The 22,295-nt window shown below is 43.2% G+C and overlaps 1 protein-coding gene across 2 annotated transcripts in view; it reads right to left on the minus strand.

The window, feature by feature from the left end:
* CUNH1orf21 (chromosome unknown C1orf21 homolog) overlaps positions 1–22,295 on the minus strand; it is a 201,950-nt gene that overhangs the window by 103,471 nt on the left and 76,184 nt on the right. For both annotated transcript variants that reach the window (XM_021170447.3, XM_021170455.3), the window contains exon 2: positions 12,947–13,169. In XM_021170447.3, the coding sequence (XP_021026106.1) occupies positions 12,947–13,040 (94 nt within the window). In that variant the 5' untranslated portion in view covers positions 13,041–13,169. The remainder of the gene's footprint in view (positions 1–12,946; positions 13,170–22,295) is intronic.

Below are 22,295 nucleotides of genomic sequence, written 5' to 3' on the forward strand. Positions count from 1 at the left end.
GTAAGGGCGACCATCAAAGGAATTAGCTCTCCATCTACTAGACTTTTTTCTAGCATTTTCCAGATGTTCAGCCAATTTCCAGGTCTGTAACATGATTCTTAAACTGTCTGTGTGAGCTTTTTGGTGTCTTGGGGGGAGGGGAATTAGTGTGAAATTCCTAAATATTTAAGGCTCCTTTCCTGATGTTAGGTTTTCTATCTGATTTCTTGCTTATTTGTTCAGACCCCAGTCTCCTCTAGACATATCTCATATGCACCGCACCGTGTCTTGAGTCCTCTGCCTGTTTCAGCACCATGTCTCAGAATCATCGGCTCTTTTGTTTGTTCATCTTTTATGCAAAGACTTTAATCATGCTTTGTGTGTGTCCACCCAGAGCCTGTGCTGAGGCACCCTCCGCTATATCACCACAGGATACTGACACTGTACGCCAAGATATCCATCTGTCACCACTTATTAGTTCCCTAAAGGCAGATTAGTTTTGCCCGTCTGGTCTGTATGAGCTGTGATGCCTAGTGTGGTGTCCAAAGCACACAAAACAGTCAGCAAATGTTTTGCAGACTGACAAGGGACACAAAGGCTTGAATGAAACTAGATCAGCCCCATCTGTTTACCTGAGGAAACATACCACCACACAGATCCCTATGTCCCAAAGCTATTTCCAGACATAGTATCCTTTCCTGAGGGAGCAAATCTGCATTGCTCAAAAATACAACTGAAGCCCTTTGCAGGTTGGAAACTTTTAAATTCTATTTATCAAAATAAATAGTTGCACTGGATAATAGGCTTTAATTATAAAAATAAAGAATTTATATTTATAATTCAAATCACCTAAATTCTAAATTCAAAATCACCTGAAACTATCAAAGGAAGACTATTGTTGCTAATGTTGGTGGAAGGCTCCTCAACACCTTCTTTCTTTATGCATATGACATAGATTAATACATATATTACAAATAAAATGTACAGACAGGTATGGCACCGTATGCCTCCAATCGCAACAGAGACAGACAATTGCCATGAATGTGAGGCCAGCCTGGGTAGATAAATAGGCTGTAGGCCAGCCTGAGCTACCCTGTAAGGCTCAAAAACAACAACAACAACAACAACAACAACAACAACAACAAAACCCAAATGTTCAGCAAGACAGCTCAGTCGGTAAAGGTGCCTTCTGCCAGGTTTGATGACCTGAGTTCAATCTCAGGGCCTATGTAAGTGGAAGGAAAGACCGACTCACAAATTGTCCTCTGACCGCCACATGTGCACTATGGTGCACACATAAATAAATCAATAAATAGATGAGCAAACAGGTAAATATAACTGAGAATAAAGCTCTTGAGAAGCCACCATAAATAAGACATGCTGTGCAAAGTCTCCTTGTGCCTTTTTCTTTAAAGCGCTGCAGGATCACTGATCTCTTGACGGTTCAATGGCGCACATGTCCGGACAGTGAGGGAGACCTCTGAGCATACAGGTGTGGACAACATCTGCCTGTCTAGTTATCTCCTTATTAAAGAAGAAAAAGCAAAACTGGAGGAGCAAAAGGCATAATTATTTAAATCCCATAGGCACACTGCTATTCTGTGCTCCAGAAAAAAAAAAAAATTCTGGATTGACATTACTCATCAGAACATAAGACAGATAGATGTCTACTCCTGCCTAGTTTGAGGTGGTAAAAACCACTTTGTTTTACTTTCTTTTTGTGGGGATGGGGGTTGGGTGGAAATGGAGGTTGGTTGGGAATGGGGGTGGGTGGGTGAGGATAGGAGTGATTTACTATGAGCAGTTGAATATTTTCTGTCTGAACTCTTGTCAACTTTTCTATAACTTGCCTGGTCGCAAGTTTAGTTCAGTGTTCCCTTAGGATGTTCTTTGCTTGTAGATTTCAGCTAGTATTTTTTTTTTAATTTTTCCATATTTACCTTATTTGTTTTGCAAATGGTATTCACAGTTTGACAGTTGTCTTTTAACTTAGCTTACAATGGTTTGTTTAGTTAATGCCACACAGCGGTTTTAGATTTTCATGCAGCCAAATGTGTCAGCTTGTTTTTATGGGATCAGATTTCATAGCATTATAGGGAAGACATTTTGCAACCTAAGATTATAAAGGCACTTGGCTAGGCTGGCTGGCCGGGGAGCCCCTGTTCTTCCTTCTCTGTCCTGAGTTTACAAAGCACGTGATGTCATCACAGCTGGCACTTTGGAAAAAAAAATTACTTGGTAAAACGTTTTTTTACTCTGAGTTTTATGCATGCATGGAATGTATTGTATCCATTTTCACATTCCATTAACCCCACCCCCTCCTTTCTCTGAAACATTTCTTCTTTCCATGTTGCCCCTTCCATACTTTCCTGTCTTCTGTGAGTGTGATCTACTGTGTTTAATTAGGCTTCCTGTGTGAGCACAAGTGGGAGATATTCCTGGAGAATGGACAACTTATTAGTAGCCACCTCACTGAAGAGACTGTCAATCAACTCTCACGGAGTAGTGGGGAGTAGTGGGGTCTCATCAGCTCCTCCCCTTTCCATGATGAAATGTTGACTGAGCCAATCTTGGGCTTGTCTTGTGTAAATAACCACATCATTGGTGAGTTCTTAAGTGCAACCTCTATGTCTTACCCAGAAGAGCTCTTTTGGAACACACCTCCCATGCTCCATCTCTTCCATCCTTCCGTGATGTTCTCCGGGTCATACATGGATGACTTTTTACATGAGCCCTACCTAGGGATGAAACTTTCCTCATGCTTGTGTGGAAAACGCTTTATGGACTGAGGTTAACTCCTCAGCACCACATTTCTTATCTTACATTTACATCTTTAGATTCATTTGAAGGGCCAGAGAGAGGATGCCGAGAGAAATGGCAGGTCACCTGCAGTCATGCCTGGTGACCTGAGTTCTGCTGCTGGGACCCACATGGTGACATCGGGGAAGGAGAGAGCCAACTCCTGCAAGTTGTCCTCTGGCCTCCACAAATACACTGTAACAGGTATGCACAAAGGTATACAAGCATGCACGCGCGCTAGTTTCGTCTGGAAATTCTTGATAATTCAATTTTAATAGTATGAATATTCTTCACAGATGCAATGTGAGATGAAATGATCCCTATTTGGTATGTCATTTTAAATTTTCATTTAGTTCTAGATGCAGTTCTCTATGACAGCCACAGGCACCGTCAGCATCTTGTTTCCTCATTCTCAATGCACTGCTTCACAAAGAAATATCTTTCTGGAAACATCCTTAGTCCCATGTACAGGAAGAGCTGGGAAATCACAGGGAAAATACACACACACACACACACTCACACACACACACACACACATACACTCACACACACACACACACTCTCACACACACATACTCTCACACACTCACACACACACACACACACATACATACACTCACACACACACACACACTCACACACACACACTCACACACACATACATACACACACACACTCACACACACACACACACATACATACATACACTCACACACATACATACACTCACACACACACACACTCTCACACACACATACTCTCACACACTCACACACACACACACACACATACATACATACACTCACACACACACACACACACACACACACACATACATACACTCTCACACACACACACACTCACACACACACACACACTCACACACACACACACTCACACACACATACATACACTCACACACACACACACACACTCTCACACACTCACACACACACACACACTCACACACACACACACTCACACACACATACATATACTCACACACACACACACACACTCTCACACACACATACTCTCACACACTCACACACACACACTAATTTATGTCTGGCAATATGGCTTCGATTTGGAGTCCTCTAAAGGTTTACACATTGAAGGACTGGTTCAGAGATGAAACATGTGGCAGGTCCTGATGGCTTTGACCTCATCAGTGGACACAATGTTTTGTTTTGTTTTAATTCATAATTCAATCGAACTACTGAGAGGTGGGGAAACTTCAGCACGAGGTCTAGTTTGAGGAAGAGGTCCGCTGGTCCTTCCTCATTTTCTCTTTGCTTCCTTGCCCGATGAATGAGCCTTCTTTGCCACTTTGCTTCCACTGCCATGACTTCTACTTGACATCAGGCCCAAGGAACTGGAGCCAGCCAGCACAGGCTGAAACCGTGAACCAAAATAAGGCCCTACCCCCTGAAGTTGTTTACTGGGGTATGTGGTCACAGCAATAAAAAACACACAACAAATACAGCATGTTCTCATTAAGCTGTACGGTGGGAAAATTTTAAAAGCATACTTAGATGGAAATACGCCATCTTATTGTTGTGAGTTGGCCTGATGCTGCTTGTATTCTAATGCTAAACCTGGTTCCTCAAGAGGTAGTTGCCCCCTACAAGCAGATCATCAGGTGCTCAACTGATGCCAGGTGAGCCTTCTCCCCAGTTTAACTGTCAGATAAAGGCTAAAACCTGTGATTAGGGCAGTGGAGGGCAAAGGTGGGACTGGAGGCTTGAGAGGGAGTTGCAAGAAGGGAGAGAGTAGGGGAGCGAGGAAGAAGGCTGGTGGAAGTCGCCATGAACCAGAATTGCATGATCAGGAGAAACAGCAAGTGATAAGGGGCCTTATAGCTGGGGAATAAGTAAGTATAGCCCTAGACCTGCCCAATCTAGGTATAGGGCTTATAATTAAAATATCTGGATTGTGTGTCTTTTATACAGGCTTAATAGGGTTATAAACTCCAGCAACATCTTATCATATTTATTATTTCTAAGTCATAACCTTTACCTTTCTGGTTTAACACACACACACACACACACACACACACACACCTTACATAGACAGAAGTTCTGATTAGGCCAAGACAGAAGAGAATGACCATAGTAACACAAATAATTCAAGCTCATGAATCAATTGTTCAAGTCTGTTGAATGTGACAACCCTAAGAAAAGGATAATGATTTTCTCAAGTTAAATCGCAAAGGACCGATCAACAACTTTGAGAAGTCACAGCTGCATACATAAGCACGCATGTCTTCGGGCTGCCAACAGGATGGTGGAGATGAACAGTTGGCACCCTTTCACTGCTTATCATGTGTCACCAAGTAGTACAGAAAAGCTTAACATACAACAATGCGTCCAAGGCCCACAACTCCGTGCAAACTCCTGGTATCCCCCATACTGCACAGACAGGACCTAAGCCAACGAGAAGCTCATGAGTCTGACAAGTCTATGTATGTTTGTGAGGAGCTCAGCCAGGCTTTGAAGCCAGTTTGCCAGATTTCATAGCTGTGTGGTTAACATGACTGTACTTCAACTCCACCAAAAATAACCCTAATTACCACAATAGAATCTCCAGACATCCTCTCTTAACAGCCAAGGCTGAGTTAAAGCAGGCAGTTAGCAATTACTTCCCCAAAGCTCCTAAACACAAGCTAGTTTAGATTCAATGCCCCACCCCCACCCCGACAGATACGTTTATTCCTGAAGGGGAGTGCCCTCAGGCAAGCTACCCTCCTCATTATATAAACAGTCCCACTTCTTTAGCCATGTGACCAGGGTAGGCCTTAGCTTCAGCCTCCTCCTTTCAAACAGAGGTAACAGTAATAACAACCGCATGTGGGAAAACTTAGGAACTGTAATCAAGAGTCCAGTAGTATGTTTTTAATGCCATGTAATAATTCAGTAGAGAAAGCAGCAGCCATGCTCAAGCCCCAGGGTGGATCTCTACACAGGAACATCAGAGACGAAATGAGGCCAATCTGCCAGGTAGGTGAAGCAACATGGAGACTGCCAGGAGATGCCCATGAAACATCCTTTGTTAAGCAGCCAGGATTCCGGGAAGAAGTCACAGTTTCAAATTCTCTGATGTCATTTTGGAAGGAAACACTGAGAAATGCTAAAGGTGAAGAGACGCTCCCAGTCCCACTCCTGTTGATGAGTCACTTCTGGAGAACTCCCCCCAGCACCAGCCAGCCTTGCCTGCAGCTTGGGTTCCCTGGGCCTCACTGGAGGATGCCAGACGCACCAGCAGCTTCATTGCAGCCTTCCACCAAGCCGAGCTCACTTCACTTTAGCCAGAGGGAAGGAACCAGGCAGCTACAGAAACACAAGGCTTCTGGAGGGGAAGCTGCGTGACTAAAGGAATCTGCTGGGACCCCTTGGGAATCCTGAGGGCTCCGAGGGTAATCCTGTAATGGTAACCCTGTAACAGGTTCTGCCAGGTCAAAGGCTCTTTCCGGTTGGAGTCAGGCTGCCTGTAACACTGAGTGGTATATGACCCTATCTATCTTTCACTTACGTCCATATCCAACAGCAAGGGAACAGGCTCTCAGTGCTCGCTGACAGTGAGGAAAAATTAGCATTTGGGAATATTCCCCGGGAGTGAATATATGCGTGCATGTGTATGTATACATACATATGTATGTATATATATATATATATATATATATATATATATATATACATACACATACACATTTGCATCCCAAAATTTACATATATACACACATTTATATATAAACTATATGAGTATATACATATATAAAAACAAGCTCATACGTGTGTGTATATATGTGTATGTATATACATACACACATATAAACAAAAACTTACACATATAAATGTATATATATATTTATATATAAACTATATATGAGTATATGCATATGGACGCTGAGCTAAGCAGTGTGTGTGTGTGATCTGTGTGTGTGTGTGTGTGTATGTGTATGTATGTGTGTGTGTGTGTGTGTTATCACCTGATAGTGGAGTCTGGTACACTAGAATCCCTCTTTCCTTTCAGGCTGCTTTGAAGATGAAGTAAGGGATGTGAGACATGCTTAATATGGAGTACAACACATTGTAGAAACAACTGCCATTGGCTACTTGGTATGAAACAGGCAGTTTTTAGAAAACACTGAATTAATTCAGGATCTCCAAGCTCTCCAGAAGCAACTTCCCTCAGGCAGTAGAGTTTTGATTCTCAAAGGCTTTAAGTAACAAAGCAGGCTGTACTTTTATTACGAAAGCAGCAGTTAAAACTCTTGGCCCGCACGTCAAAGTTCTGTAATGTATGAAGTCTGTGTGGGCTTCTAGCCATGCAAAGCCTTCTGAGTCCTTATTTGAAGCACCATGATATCTTCCAAGACCACACTAGGATATGCTCTTCGCATCTTGAGTTAAGGCTTTTTGTTTTGTTTTTCAGTTTCTTATTGGTAAACACAAATTATACAAGGCAATAGATTTTACTGTGGCGTTTCCATGCATATGTCTAAAAAGTAATTTAGTCATACCATTTTCCTTTATCTTTTTCAGTCTCTTTTTCTACTTTAGTCTCTTTTTTACTTTTAAGTCTCTTTCCCCAAAACTCTGCATATGAGAGAAAACAGACAAACTTGTCTGTGTGTAAATGGCTTATTTTATCAACACAGAGATCTCAAGTTCCATTCATTTTTCTGCACACAACCTCATTTCATTCTTTCTAACTAAATAAAGCCCACTGCCCGTGCAGACTACCTTTACTTTATTCAGTCACCCTCTTAAGGGTGCCCTGGCTGACCCCATAGCATGGTCTCAAACTCACAGAGATCTGACTCTCCCTTTTGAATGCTGGAATTAAAGGCATGCGCCACTATGCCTGGCCTGGCCTCTTAGTATTCCTAGTGGCTGCATTAAAAAACAGCAGGTGCATGTAATTTTAATGATACAATTTACCTAATCTGATAGATCCAAATTATCACTTGAATATATGATCAATAGTGATTAATGAGCTAATTTTTTTTTGGTTATTTTCCATATTAGCTCTTCATTTAGTACAAAATGTAAAAAGCATCTCAGGCTGGGCCACATCATCCATGCTTCAGAGTCACATGTGGCTAATGGCTGTGGTCCCACACAGAGTCACAGTACCCTCTCTGTAATTATCCTATGAGCAAAGTGTCCTTAATGAATCTTCACTTTGTGCAATCAAAATTATGAGGGATACACAGTGAATTATTACTTTGCCTCCCACTGCTCCGCAACTCTAAGTACATCGGGAACATTTTATCGTTTAATCTTCAACGTGGCCCTGATAAATTGGTCCCTACAACATTTAAACAGGCAGCAGTGTAGGCCACGTGCCAAGTTATGAACCATCAAGGGTGAGAATATACCTAAGTCCACACGAAGGAGAGCAGCTAGGTTCCTGGTTGCTGGCCGGCTGCTCGGTCTTACAGTGCCATCCAAAAGGCTCACTACAACGATCCGTGCCCCTCTGTTTAAAGGGCTGCTGTGAACATCGGGTGCTCCTGAAACCAAACTCAGCAGCAGTGAGAGCCAGTTTAGTTATAAAGTGAGGATGGAACGGTCAGTGTTCAACTTGATCTCTGGGCATTCCGCCTTCATCCTGCACTTAGCCCTGTGGAAACCTGGGTCCTCTCTAAAGACCATGCATTTCCTACCCACAGCTGGCTAACCAGCTTATAAGAGAGATCACGACTATCAACAAATACATGATTTATTTAAAAAACAAACAAACAAACAAAAGACCCACAGAACAACTAAAACTGGGATGAGAAGAAAGAGAAGCTTCAGAGACCTTAGAAATGGCTCGTGCATGCGTGCATGCGTGCACGCAACAGTCTACCCTGGAGAAAGTATTTGAAAAGATGAAGGCAGTAGAAACGGCACAGGGCAGCCTGGCCTTCCTCACATGGATGAGAGCAGCTGTTTGAGAAACCTGGCAACTCTGTGAAGAGTGAACTGCAGCAGAGGCTCAACCCTGTTCCGGACAGTAGAGTGCTGTTGTGTGTGTGGTTCTCGCCAGTGCGCTTCGCTTGCTGGTGATGCCAGGACACCAGCCAATCCATAAGCACCTCGGATGCTGTATGACAGTCAGTAGCTCTCATTTCCTTGGAGCTCTCTACCTCTCTTTGAAAACTGCTCCCAAGAGATCCACCAAAGAGAGAAATACTGCATCACTGTATCACTGTATCACTGTAACACTGCGTTGTGACACTAAGTTGGAGGTAATTACTGTACAGTAACAGAGCGCCGACCTGGCCGGTGGGTGACAAAAGATATTAAATGGATAATAACAAGCCAGATACTTAACTTGCACTATCTGTGGTAATATTGGCATAGGAGATCTTCTCCTTGCAAACTAGTTCAAGTGGAGAGATATAAGCAGGACATAGCTTGTTATATTTAAATGGCAGCATTCAGTAACATGGTGGGTCCAGCATTTTCTTCAATACTGAGTTCTGGGATTTCTACTGCCAGACCTTAGGAAAGCTAGAAAAAGAATCTCTCATGACTGGTGAAGCTTCTCCCACCCTTATATTCCTGCTTTATTTAACATTATGCTACAAACTTGTAACTATGTAAATGAAACTAACCAGATGATAAATAGTGGGGTAAATAAAACTTCAATGAGGATTAGGGAGATTAAAAAAACAACAGCAGCAACAAACCTCAGCTGTTTCTTTAATTGTACTTCTTAGATTTGGGCTACACAGACGCACAGAGCTAGGAGGAACTAGGTAGAGCTGGAATAGTCCAACTCCCCAGACTCTAGCTGCTCCCTGCACGCACATCCTGGCTATGAATACAGTACGGTCAGCATGCACTTTAACCCCTCTTGAGTTTGGGTCTTTGGCAACCTGCTTTAGCTGGTGGGATGTGGCGCACAGGTAACTAGCCTTAGGAACCATCCATATGTGCGGTTCACAGTCTTGCTCTTCTTAGGAAGGATGTTTGGCCCTCAGTGGCTTCTGGTGTATAGGACTGGGAGGGTGAGAGATGAGTTGCATGACACCCAGCTGACCCAGCAATAGAACAAGCTCTGGCTGATACAAACCCCTGAGACCAAGAGTCTACCCAGCAACCGCCGAAGAGCTGAATATGAATACTGTATACTAACATCACCAAATCTTGCCCTAAGACTTTCTCTCTAAAGACTGTAATTTAATATGTATTTTTCCTAGACGTTAACCCTGGCTTGGATTTCTTCACTTATATCTCATGTTCCATTCAAACGAGATTTAAAAAAAAAAAAAAAAAAAACTCTTGAATATGTCTCACAGGATTTCAAGCCTTTTCTCATCTAGCTCTCTCCTAAACTCTGATCCAACAAGTTTAGATTCTTCCAGGCCAGGTTCATATGCCACCGCTATAAAGAATCCATTTATACAGGCTCCCTGGTTGTTGGTTCAGTCTCTGGGAGCCGCTGTGAGTCCCTAGGCCTTTGCACATATGTCACGGTTGTGTAGCTTGGTCTTCTGTGGAATTATTAACAGTGGGCACAGGGGCTTGTCTGACTCTGTTGCCTGCCCTTGGGACTCCTTCTTCCTACTGGGCTGCCTCATCTCTCCTTAACGGGCGCTTAGTCTCACTGCAATTGGATATGCCACAGTTGGCTGATATCCATGGCAGGCCTGCCATTCTCTGAAGAGAAATGGAGGAGGACTGGAAGTAGCAGCAGGGGTAGGGAGGTAGGAGGGACTGGGAGAAGAAGAGAGAGAGGAAACTGTGGTCAGGAAGAAAATACATACATATATATAATACATATATTATGTATATATGTATATACACATATATGGTGAATATATATATGTGTGTGTATATATATATGGGGAAGTATAGTATGTGTGTATGTATGTATATATATATATGTATATATATACACATATACACACATATACATATATACATACATATACATACATACATACATATATACACATATATACATACACACACACACACACACATATGCTTCCTAACCACAGTGTGTATGTGTGTGTGTGTGTGTGTGTGTGTGTGTAAAAAGAATTCATTCTGATTCTACCTTTAAAGTTACTATGATAGGTATCGTATGGTATTTGGTTTATTTTGTCTCACAACACTTCCTTATCCTCTCACAAAGTCGAGGATAGCAAGAGCTATGCTATATTTGCCTCTGTAATCTCCATGACGTTTAGCCAAAGGCCTTAAACACTGTTCTGCAGTGGGAGCATGGGATGAAGTGGTGAGCCAGGGCCCGAGATACGTGGATGCTGACACTGAAGAGCTGGGCAGCTTTGAAACAGCCTGCTTTTTGTGATTCAGCCTCTCCATATGCAAATTGAGACAGCACATATTTCACAGGATTGTTGTGAAAATTCAACATGAAAATGAATGCAAATGCCTCCCGGGATTGACATATGGTGGCAGCTCCATCCGCAGTAGCTCCATCATCACAGTGATCATGACAGACCATCACAGAGGCTAGTTTAAAAACATCTTTGATGGTGGATCATTTTCTCTCAGAAGCTAAGCATTAAAGGGTCACAATAATGATTCTATTTCCAATTAGCTGTTTTTCCATTAGATGAGGTTGCAGTAGCTGGTGTCTGGCTTTAGTAAGATGCTCAAATATCCATTATTTTCCTCTATCCTTTAAATCCTCCAGGTAATCATCACAACAAATTTGTTACTGGAATAAAACTCCTCATTCATTAGCGCACATTAATGTAACAGTGGAAATCCCAGTTCAAAAACAATCGTTACCATGAATCAAAGGCCAGGGTTGGGAAGATGGCTCAGCTAGTTTAGAGCTTGCTTTATATGACAAAGGCCTGAGTCTTGTTCCCCAGAACTCATACAGAAAGGCCAGGCTTGGTGGCACATGCTTATAATCCCAGCACTGGAGAGATGGAGCCCTGGGGCTTATCCAGTCAGTGTCAAAAAACAAAACAAAACACCAAAAAACACCCAAGGTGGACTGTGCTTGAGGGTAGGTATCTGGCCTCTACACACATGCACACACTTTTAGGCATGTGCACACACGTACAGCTAGACACTTTACAGCAGACAACATTGTCTGAGAGTGATTGGAGGATGTGACTCTACACATACACAAGTGAGTACTTGCAGGCATGTGCACACACACACACACACACACACACACAGACAGCTAGTCATCATACAAGGGACCACACTGTTTGAGAGCAACTGGGGGATGAGATATTTCTTGGTGAGATTCTTTATCCAATAAGAAAGGAAATGGTATTTATTTATTTATTTTTTTATAAATAGCATAGCTACTTTTTTTATTTATATCTTCAGGTCGTTGGATTTTTCTACTAAAGTCATTTAACAAAACCTGTTCCATGTGCCCTACATTAACTAGAATTGTGTTCAAATATACACACTCCATCAAAGGAGAAAATGATCTTTCCAAGGATAAACCCAAGGTCAAGAAGCTCAAAATCCAGTAAATGGCCAGGCAGGTAATGTCACAGTGACCTAGGCTTGGTGTGTAAGTGTGCGGGAGGGTGTGTGGTTCAAGGGAGGCCCCAGGCTGATTGCAGAGGCAAACACCACACTACCCTGCCGATTGCCCAGAAATGAAGACCAGAGTTGTGAGAGCGACTGAAGACATCTGAGTGTTTATGTGAAGCATCTTGATTTTTAAAAAGCTACCGGTTTGGGTTTTTAATTATTTGGGCTTAGAGAAGAGGCAGTGTGTGTGACCTTGGCAATCTGTAGGACCACTGCACTAGGAGCAGTAAAATTACCCTTCACTGCATTCTTAAATATGAATTCACTCATTAGCCCTAAAACACAGGCACCATCTCACTCACAAACCTCCCTTCTCTCCACTTTTGGCTTGTGTTTTCGGTTGTCACCCCTGAGGACACGAGTCACTGCCTGATATCTCAACTTGAGAGCCTCTCTAGTTCTTTAGGTTGATGTGCACGAGAACTTGTATATAAAACCTCTATGACCATCTCTGAGCCTCCCTAGGTACAAATGATAGCAACTGAGAATAGGAAGGGTTTGCACTGACTATGCTCAAGTCTCACATCCCTCTGACCCAATAGCAGAGGACACAAATCAGTGTAGTCACTCTCCACCATCGCCAGCAGGAATGGCCTGAACCCACCAGGCCAGAAGGAAAGTGTGTGAGCACTTACCGCCAAACACATCTCCATTCTGGTAGCTCTTCCCTCTCTGTGCTTCCTCTTCATTTTGAACAGTAGCGACATGCTTGGCAGAGGCACAGCCCATAGTCTCATTCGGTCAGCTTCAGCAGGGCTGGACTGCAAATCATCTCTACAGACACGGGGACATTGCTTTCTCTCTCTTCAAGCACACAGGAAATCCACCTTGTGGCTGTGCTGGTAACAGGGTGTACACCTGCAAGAAGAGAAAGCTGGATCAGAAAAGGAGACTGCACACCTGGTACTGCTCCCTGGGGGGTGGGTGGCCATCGGCATTACACAGGGCAGTTCCTGGCGTCCACACTCAGTGCTGAAGAATAGAAGTGCAGTGGGGGTAGTCCCTCTTGATCTCTGCTCAGAAGGCAACCAAGGAAGATATGCTCCACCACCACACTCTGGGAAGAAGCCATTTTCAAAGACAGGTAAAGAGCCCTCAAGGAATGAGAACTACTGACTGCCACACAGCATCCGAGGTGCTTATGGATTGGCTGGTGTCCTGGCATCACCAGTAAGCGAGGTGCACTGGCGAGAGCCACGCCGTGCCTTCCTGCCAGCCCTCTCTACAGGCCAACACTCTGAGGCTTTATCTACTTCAGGAGATCACCTTTCTTCTCAGGCTGGACCATGGCCTCGGTCATGCATCTGAAGTTGGCCTGAATCAATAATTAGACTTCAGGTGTTCACTCTGATCAGCTCACTCACTGTTTTAAGGATTGAGTCAAACATGTAGGACAATGGAGAAAAACAGAGCACAGTTGTCTTCCCAGCCATGGCTTGTATGTCAACTTGTCTCTCATGAAGGTATAAGGACTGCTTATGAATGAACCACTCAGACCTACCCCGCATTTGGACTGAAGTGAGGTTACCTTCCCTGCCACAGAGAAGGGAGCTGCCCAGACTCTCCGGGCTTGCTGTACTCAGTGTGCTCAGATACTTCTGCTTGTTTTGGCTGGGTTTATCATCTGTCTAATCCAGCCATCCCAGCCGTGTAAATGAGGTACGACAATCTAGAAGCCATTCCTTTGACCATCCCTCTGCCCACATCCACCCCTAACCAATGCAACCCTTCGCTCCTCAAGGCCCTGGCAAAACCAAGAAAACACCATTCTTTACCCTCCCCAGCACCCACATTCCACCAGCACCACAACCATTCTTGCTATGAAGTTGAACCTGTCAAGGCTCACAGATGGCACTACCAAAACATGGCTGCCAACTTCATTTGTCAACAGGACTACGGGACCCTAGGCCCTTCCTAGAACACAAAGGCTATCTATGGACAGAGAAATCTGATCATGTGAGCCATAAAAACCTCAGCAAAGAACATCTTCTCAACAATCTAAGTAATGTAATGAACGAGATTAAATTCAAAGGCACTGATGTAAAACCAAGCCATGCAAACAATAGCTGCAGTAATCCTCTGTCTATACCATAACAACCTGTATATAATCCTTCAGAGTATCCTCTTATCACTGATCATGAGAAGAAAGCTGCTTGGAGAAATATTACAGACCATGAAGCTTTGTCTCCTAGAGAGTCAATGCTAGTACCTCCTTCACACACCAGGGGACCTTATATGAACACATTTCATTTTTTTAAGATTATACGAAATCTGGGTTTATGGATGTACACACTAACACACATACAAACAAGCTATTCTATGACTTAGCAGTAATGTCTTTGAAACAACTCTATGTCTCAGGGGCCTGATGGGGGAGAGCTGCTGACAATAAACACCACACACACACACACAGAGAGAGAGAGAGCGCTGTGACTGAGTCTATAGCAATGTACCATTTAAAAAAGCAGATCACATTCTGACAGGATGGTGGCAGAGACAGAGGAAGTGGTGTTGCTTTGTGGTATTAAAGATCTCGTAGAAACTGACCAGTCTGAGAACACAGAGACAACATGCAGACGTGAGGAGCAGATGAACTAAGGCCCGGGCCGGGGAAAGACAGAGCACGTTTGTGTACTTGCTCCAGAAGGGTCAGGGCAGGAAGAGACCAGCACAGCCAGTGCTTTGTGAAGAGCCCAGAGAAGGCGTGGCTTGCCATCTCCACCCAACTTAATAAAGTCAGTATCAGACGTCATAGGATAGTAGCATGGTTATCTCCCTGCTTACATCCTTTAGTCTCAGAAGACCCCCACCACAGAAACAAGAGATGAGAAGAGAGAGGAGGTGAGAGGTTCTCCCCAGCCCACAGCAGCTATGAGTTCTTGCAATCCCTAGACCTGCCAGTGGTGCTGAGGTTTCTGGATTCTGTCAGCACCTTCTTAGCCCGGCATCAGCTCTGTCCCCAGCTCAGCATCAGAGGAGGATCACAGGTGTGGATGGAAGCCCCTTCCTTTCCAAGAAGGAAGTCTATGAGCAAACCACCTCACACGAGCATGGGGGAGACAAGCCGCACAGACAGGAACCTCTCTCCACCTCTCGCCACCTCTCCAGAATCAAAGAGAAAACAAAAAGAGCGGTGAACTAACACAATCACTGGGGTTCTGAGAAATAGGAGGCAATTCACCACTCCCTCCCCAGTCACCTCGGGTGACTTTGTTTTTTAATTCCAACTTCACATTTGAAATGTCATGCTTCTTGTGTGGTTTCTCACAAAGACATCTGAAGCCTTCCTCTTGCCCAGGTGTGAATGTTCAAGACCCTCAGCAGATGAAAATGGAGCAGTACCAACACAGCATATACCATGCTTTTCCTTATACACATATTTACAACAAAAATTACTTTACATTAGACACTGTTAGCGAGCAATGGTGATTACTAGTAAGTAGAAACATTACACCACACCGAAGCTCATGGGAACATGTTGTTCTCTATGGAACGAGTCAGGACTCTTAGGATCTTCATGGACCATGAAACTGTGAATGCCGAGACCACAGGTGAGGAGAGACCTCTGTAACGTGGGAAGCTGACAGGAGTTAACCTCTGACCCTGAGTAGCATTACAGTGCTTCTCATTCTTCCAAGCTGTGTTCACATTAAAAACGCACTAGGATGTAAGGAGTTATAGTTACATGAAAATAAATGTTTGTCAGCTTCAGGCTGACAAATATATATTTATATTTCACAGGGAGGGGAAAAGGTAGAGGAAAGAGGTGAGGGAGAGTGGGAGAGAGACCTTGAACTCCTGGGCTCAAGTGATCTTCCTGTTTCAGACTCTCACTAGCTGGGGCTGAGGGCATGTGTTACCACATGCAGCTAATTATGCTTTAATAACCTCTGTCACTCAATAAGAACTGCTGCTCAACCACTGCTCCATGTGCAGTTTATTTCTGAAATGCACTATAGCGTATAGCTTATAGCAGTATTTTGATTTTTAAAGTGGTATGTTCAAGTTTTACAAGCTTATTGGAACTATATTTTATTAAGTTTACCCCTCTGGTGGTACTGGAGTCATTTGAGGGGCAGACCTCCAATTTGTAAAGTTAGTCATGCACAGATCACTGAGGAAAAGTTTTGAGTATGTCACAAGCACTTGTCCAATCATTCAATCATTTAATTAGCAGATGTTAATTGGAAACTCCTTAGTAATAGACAGTGATTGGTAGGTACCAAGCTCACGGTGGCAAGCAAGATGAAATATGATTTTCCTCTCTGCCCCCATAGAATATAAAAGATCAGTGAAGGAGGTAATTAGACCAGCTTCGAGGCAATGTGGTCCAAGCTCCTGCAGATTGAAAACCCCACCGACGTCAGGGCGTTCACCCCACAGGCACCTGACTCAGCTTTGAGAAAGTGAGCCTAGAGAGGTGTTGGGGTTGAGACCGGCCCACATCTAAGGAACCATCATTAAAACGCCTTTGAACTGCATGTGTAATGTCAAGGTTACATCTCCACTCATTCTCAGTCAACGTAAAGCTGTCCTGAGCGGACTTTAGAAATGTCTCCCTAAAGACTGCTGGGATCACCTGCTCAGAAGAACTCCCCTTTGGTTCTCACCTCCTCATACACATCAGCTTCCATCTTTCCTTCAGCTAGGCTTGAGTTCTTTTCCAGCCCCCACCGCACTTAGAGACAAGGCAAACAGGCACGCCAGACTCCACATTTTCACACCAAGTTATTAACAGCAAGCTATTGCTTGAAGCTGCAGATCGCAGCGTGAGAACTGAACTGAAGCACCTCTTTGAAGTTTGATGGACACTTCTAAAACTGACTCACAGGTTCGTTCGTCTGTTTTCAAGCTATCTAGGAGACAGGACCATCATGCATCTCAGAAAACACAGAGCCAAATTAACCACTTATGGCTTTGTGTATAGCTCTCCGCAAATGATTGGGGGCCCTACATATCATTTCTAATGTCCTCAAAATGTGGGCACCACAAAACCATGACCTAAACTAATTCAATGCCATTTTTATAGACCATTTCCCCAATTTTTACAAAATCCATCAGCAAGTTTATGAATCTAATTCAGATTTTTTAAAATGAAAAACTTTAAAATTGTGTGACCCTGCATGTGCACCCTTTCCCTATAGCATGTTTCAAAGTTCTCCAAGTATCATTGGGGAATTGCTACTGCATGCTAACTCATGGCACACCATGGAAAATTCCATCTATATGCACACACGAATTTCATATGCATGCCCATCACAAGGAAAAATGGGAAGCAGGGTTTCATTTTTAAAAAACACTTTCAGAAAACTTAAAACTAGAACAAGAAAAATTCCATTTTTTGAGGACAATCCAAGAGATTAAATGAACCCCTTTGTTTAAACAAAAAGGCTACCGGTAAAGATTTTTTTTATTACATAATGTTATAGGTAATTTTACCTCCTTTCAATTAATCAAAGACCTTTCATTTTGGATAGGAATGCCAAAATATTTGAAACAATTTTCTAGTGAAGAAAAACACATCTGAAAAAAAAAAAGCAAATTAAAAAAAAAAAGATAAACCCCATAAAGAAACCCAAGCCTAGAAAGAACGTGGACATGAAGGCCCACACGGCGAGGGTTGCAGGACTGGAAAGAAATCAAATACTGACTGCAATGGGCACACAGAGAGCTATGAAGACAGCAGTTAAGACAGGGGCGAAGCTGCATGATTAATAGACCGAGTGAAGTGGCCTCCTTGTACTTCTGCTTAAAAAGGGAAGCCAAGACAAGGCATCATGTAAAAATGCCTTCCTTTTAATGAAGAAAGAGCCAGCATCTAAGCTCCATAAAGAAAAAAATATATATGTATATATAAATAACTAATCGGTCTGTTGGCCCATCTGCTGTGTTTCTCAATAATGAGTGTTGATGCACAGCCCACTGGGAGGGGAGAAGAAAGAAAACTTAAAAGTGATTTCTAATCTTCCAGTGTCCTTGGGCTACTGTTAACACCTCTTCATATTTCAGTGCCATTGCTAAAAGATACAGAGATGTCACATTTGACACATAGGTTTCTGGAAGTCAAGTCTTCCTGTCAGCATCACAGGCCATCCCCATCCCTCCACTCACGCATTTGGTATCCTGACAATCAACAATACGTGAGTAATGTCAAAGGCACAAGGATTTTGGCTTCTGTTTTCTTAATGGGAGAACTCATACCTCTGAAGATAATAGTTTAGACAGCAGGTACCTCAGAGAAATACAGTAGTAGAGGCCTTATGCAAGAGGGCACATTTCTGTGGGAGTTTCCAACTGAGGTGGAGAGACAAGGTGGGAAGTACACACAAGGCTCAATAACTCTGGTTTCTGCTATCATAGGCCTGCCGTTGGACCAAAGCTGGGCTTCATACAGCCAAGCTCGATTCTGTGGCCTATCTGATCCAAGGTGAGGGGGAAAGGGTAAAATGACCAGTTGTTAAAAAGCTTCCTCCCACCTAGATTCAATCCATGTACACACTGGTTTGTTTGTTTGGTTTGTTTTGTTGTTTTAAAACACCTTCTCCATTAGCAGATGCTTAAAGTCTAAACAGCCTGGACATTTCTCAGAAGTACTACTGGGTAGATTATAGAGAAATCTCAGTATTGCTCATGATAACGTGCGGCCCACGAGTGATGGCTTCAATGTGTAAAAATTGAACAGTAGAGCAAAGCTCAACTCTATTTTCCCTTTCTCTATCCTGGCTTTCATAAATAAAATTAATTCTTGTGGTGCTTCTTATAGGGAATTGGTTAGAAGACAACTCCAGGTATGACTGTCCTTCAAGCTAAGGATAAAATATTTGTGCCATTATACTGTGCCTCAAACTCTATTGTTGATATACCTACATATTGGTCTATCAAAGTTCAGGAACACTAGACATGGCTTCTGGGAAGGCATGCAGTCAAAGAGATCTTAATTAAAACCACACACACCCACAGCAGTATGGACTCTCAAATTTATTCAGTCTTGCAGAAGACCTGAGTTCAGTTCCAAGCACCCACAGTGGGTAGCTTACAACTGCCTAAACTCTGGCTCCAGTGGGTCCAACTCATTTGACCTCTGCAGGTCACCCTATGCACCTTCGCCCTTCTTTCTCATCCACACATATATATAAATAAAAATAAACTAAATTCTAAAAGAATTAAACCAAACGAGGATGAACCATAAGCAAATGACTTTTTATAACTTGGAAATATAAAAGACTACCAGGGTTTTATTGGAGAACTTAATTTGGTATTGATATTTGAAAGAGGATATATTTAATATGGCCAGAATTAGTATTACTTTTAATAAAATAGGAACACTAAAAAGATCTTAGTCCTACAATTTCAAAGCAGATTTCCTAAAAATATAAACACGCACCCCTCTTCCCTCCCAAAATAACTTCCTTCTTCCTTCGAGTTCCTGAACCAAAATAAGTGAAATTCCCCACAAGAGGCTGCTGTTTCCTCCGGCCGAAGAACTCTCATTCTAGGATCTCATGCCCCATGACCCAGGATTGTGCGGTGTCTGTAAGAGCCACTGGCTCACTGACCCCAGACAGCTTCATAGACTGCTCACTGAAACATCTCTCTACAGGTAAGCCTCAGCTACCCCAAATTCTGTCTTCGGAATAGACATGCTTTCTCTAGAGTGTGTTGTTTGTGATCTGAAAGGGCCTGGGAGGCTCGGAGACTGTAAACAGGTAAAACATTCTCATGGGTGGGTGGGGAGTGGGGAGGAGATGTTGCTCTCAGAGACACACCATCCTAGTGAGGTAGAAAATTACACCCATATCCTTGGGAAAGGATGTGTAGACAAGTACCTCACTTCACCATGTCTTAGGTCTCCTCTGTACACTGGAATCAGGCCTTGTGACTGTAAAGGACAGAGATGGCCTATGGCAAACACTGAAGATGGCACCTGGTGTGAGGAAACCGACCACTAAGTACCTATTGTCACCGTCCACACTATTAATGGCATATTGATACGCTTCAGAACAGTGGCAAAGAAAGGAAAGAAGAAACAGAAGAGGGGAGCTAAGTTGTTCAAGGTTATTGATCTTAGTAACAAAAGGTTAGCAGGCCAATGCAAATGAACACTAAGGTGGGAGAGAGTTCTTTCTGTAAAAGGAGAAAGTAGCACGTGGTCCTTGTGTAGCACAAATAAAGTGCCCAGTGTTTCTGTTGTGCTGGTATGGGGCAGTCAGTCTCGTGTAGCTCTACAAACATGGGCTGTGTGCAAACACACTGTAGGTCAGGAAGGTACACTTGGTGTCAGCTCCAATGAGCATAAAACTCAATGTTACCAGCTTATGAATCTTCCCCCATCACCAGGGAGACTTCCAAGATTACAACCTGTCCTAATAAGTTCCCTCTGTATTCTGTCCCCCATAGCAGCAGGCCAACAGTTGACAAATAAAGGACCAATGGAGGAAATACCTTGGGAATCTCTTTTCACAGAGATATGGCACATGGAAGAATGCTTTTAAGGATGGGAGCTGCCTTCAGCCTTGTGCCTTAATTGACCTTCATGGCCCGTGACATCATTACCATAGCGCTGAATTGAAGTTCAGAATGTTCATCTAGGCCAGCACAGGGAATTTGAAATGTTCAGTATATTCCCGCCAAAACAAAGGAAAGGAATAATGGCAGAATTTTCAAAGCTTTTGGCACCTGAATGGTGACCCTAATCTGCTCTGGGGAAATGTGCAATTTACTTATTTTGACAGTTTTTTTGTTTTGTTTTTGTTTTTTGACAACCAGCTTTCTACTTTTCACTAGGGTTTGGAGATTTAAACTAAGATAGCTCCCCGGCCCACCCATCCCCGCCCCATCTAAACATGCCTGCATGCATTTCCCCATTTTTAATCAGAATCAATACATGGGCTTCAGCACTTCCAAAGAACCCATCTGATAGAATCTATCCGATAGATCAACTATCAAATCTATCAGATTGATTGAGTGTTCTAGCTAGAACGGAAGTCTGGAATTAATTGGTTTTCCACAGCAAAGAACGTTTTAAGGACAATGTCTTTAGAAGATGGAATGATAAATATCATTTCAGGTCGCATAACCCAGACCCTTCAGTCTACTAAGTTGGACTGTCTGTTTGTCTTTAAGCATCTCCACTTTCTCTCATTTTTTTCTCAAGACAAGCATAAGGCTTTGGGAAACTTCATTGATTTTGCAGCATTCAGCCAAAAAGCCATTCTGTGCAATCACTGTTATAAGTAGCTTAGAGACCAGAGCCAAGAGGACAAGACAGCGTCAGCAGAGTGATGGCCATGCCCTAGAGCAGGTCAGCCGGCCCGGCCACTGCCACATTGAACCTTAACTCTGGATAGCAGGGTCACTTCACTGCACCTACAGTTAGTCTTTGACTGTCGCTAGGGTCTGAATGAACAAACAGAAATAAATGATGCTCCCCCATAGCCTGGATGTTCTCGTCTGCCACTGAAGCTCTATTGAAGAATACATAGGGTTAAAGGTCTCAAGCTATGATGACCTTGAAAATGTTACTACAAATTGCAACTGACTGAAACAATTATTCTGAATCAATCCAGTGTTCCCTACTAGAAGTCATATTGTTCGTGAACATGGTGTTCTCGCCTCCTTGTCCACAGCATGCACTCAGAGAAAGAGACCATGTGGCAAGCTTGACGGGACTGCCCCACAGGAGCTGAAATGCCCATAGTGCAGCATCAGGACACACCGCCTGCAGGTAGTTCCCACTGGAGGCATGGAGGTGTTATCTGAAACAGCCCTGAACACTTGGCTCAGCGGTTAACCTCAGAGAGGTCTTGAAGCACGGAAATGGGGAACTGACTACATTCCAGTCTAGTTATGCCTTGTCCTAGATGTATCTGTAAAACCACCAATGGGTAGCTCCACCTGCCATGGCGACATAGGCCTACAAATGTCAGACACACACAGGGCAGGCTGTGTATTATTGCTGCGCTTATGAGGAATGCCACTACATTG

The sequence above is a fragment of the Mus caroli genome, unplaced genomic scaffold (assembly GCF_978045245.1).
Source record: "Mus caroli unplaced genomic scaffold, Mus_caroli_1 scaffold_1, whole genome shotgun sequence".
In the NCBI taxonomy this organism is placed as follows: Eukaryota; Metazoa; Chordata; class Mammalia; order Rodentia; family Muridae; genus Mus; species Mus caroli.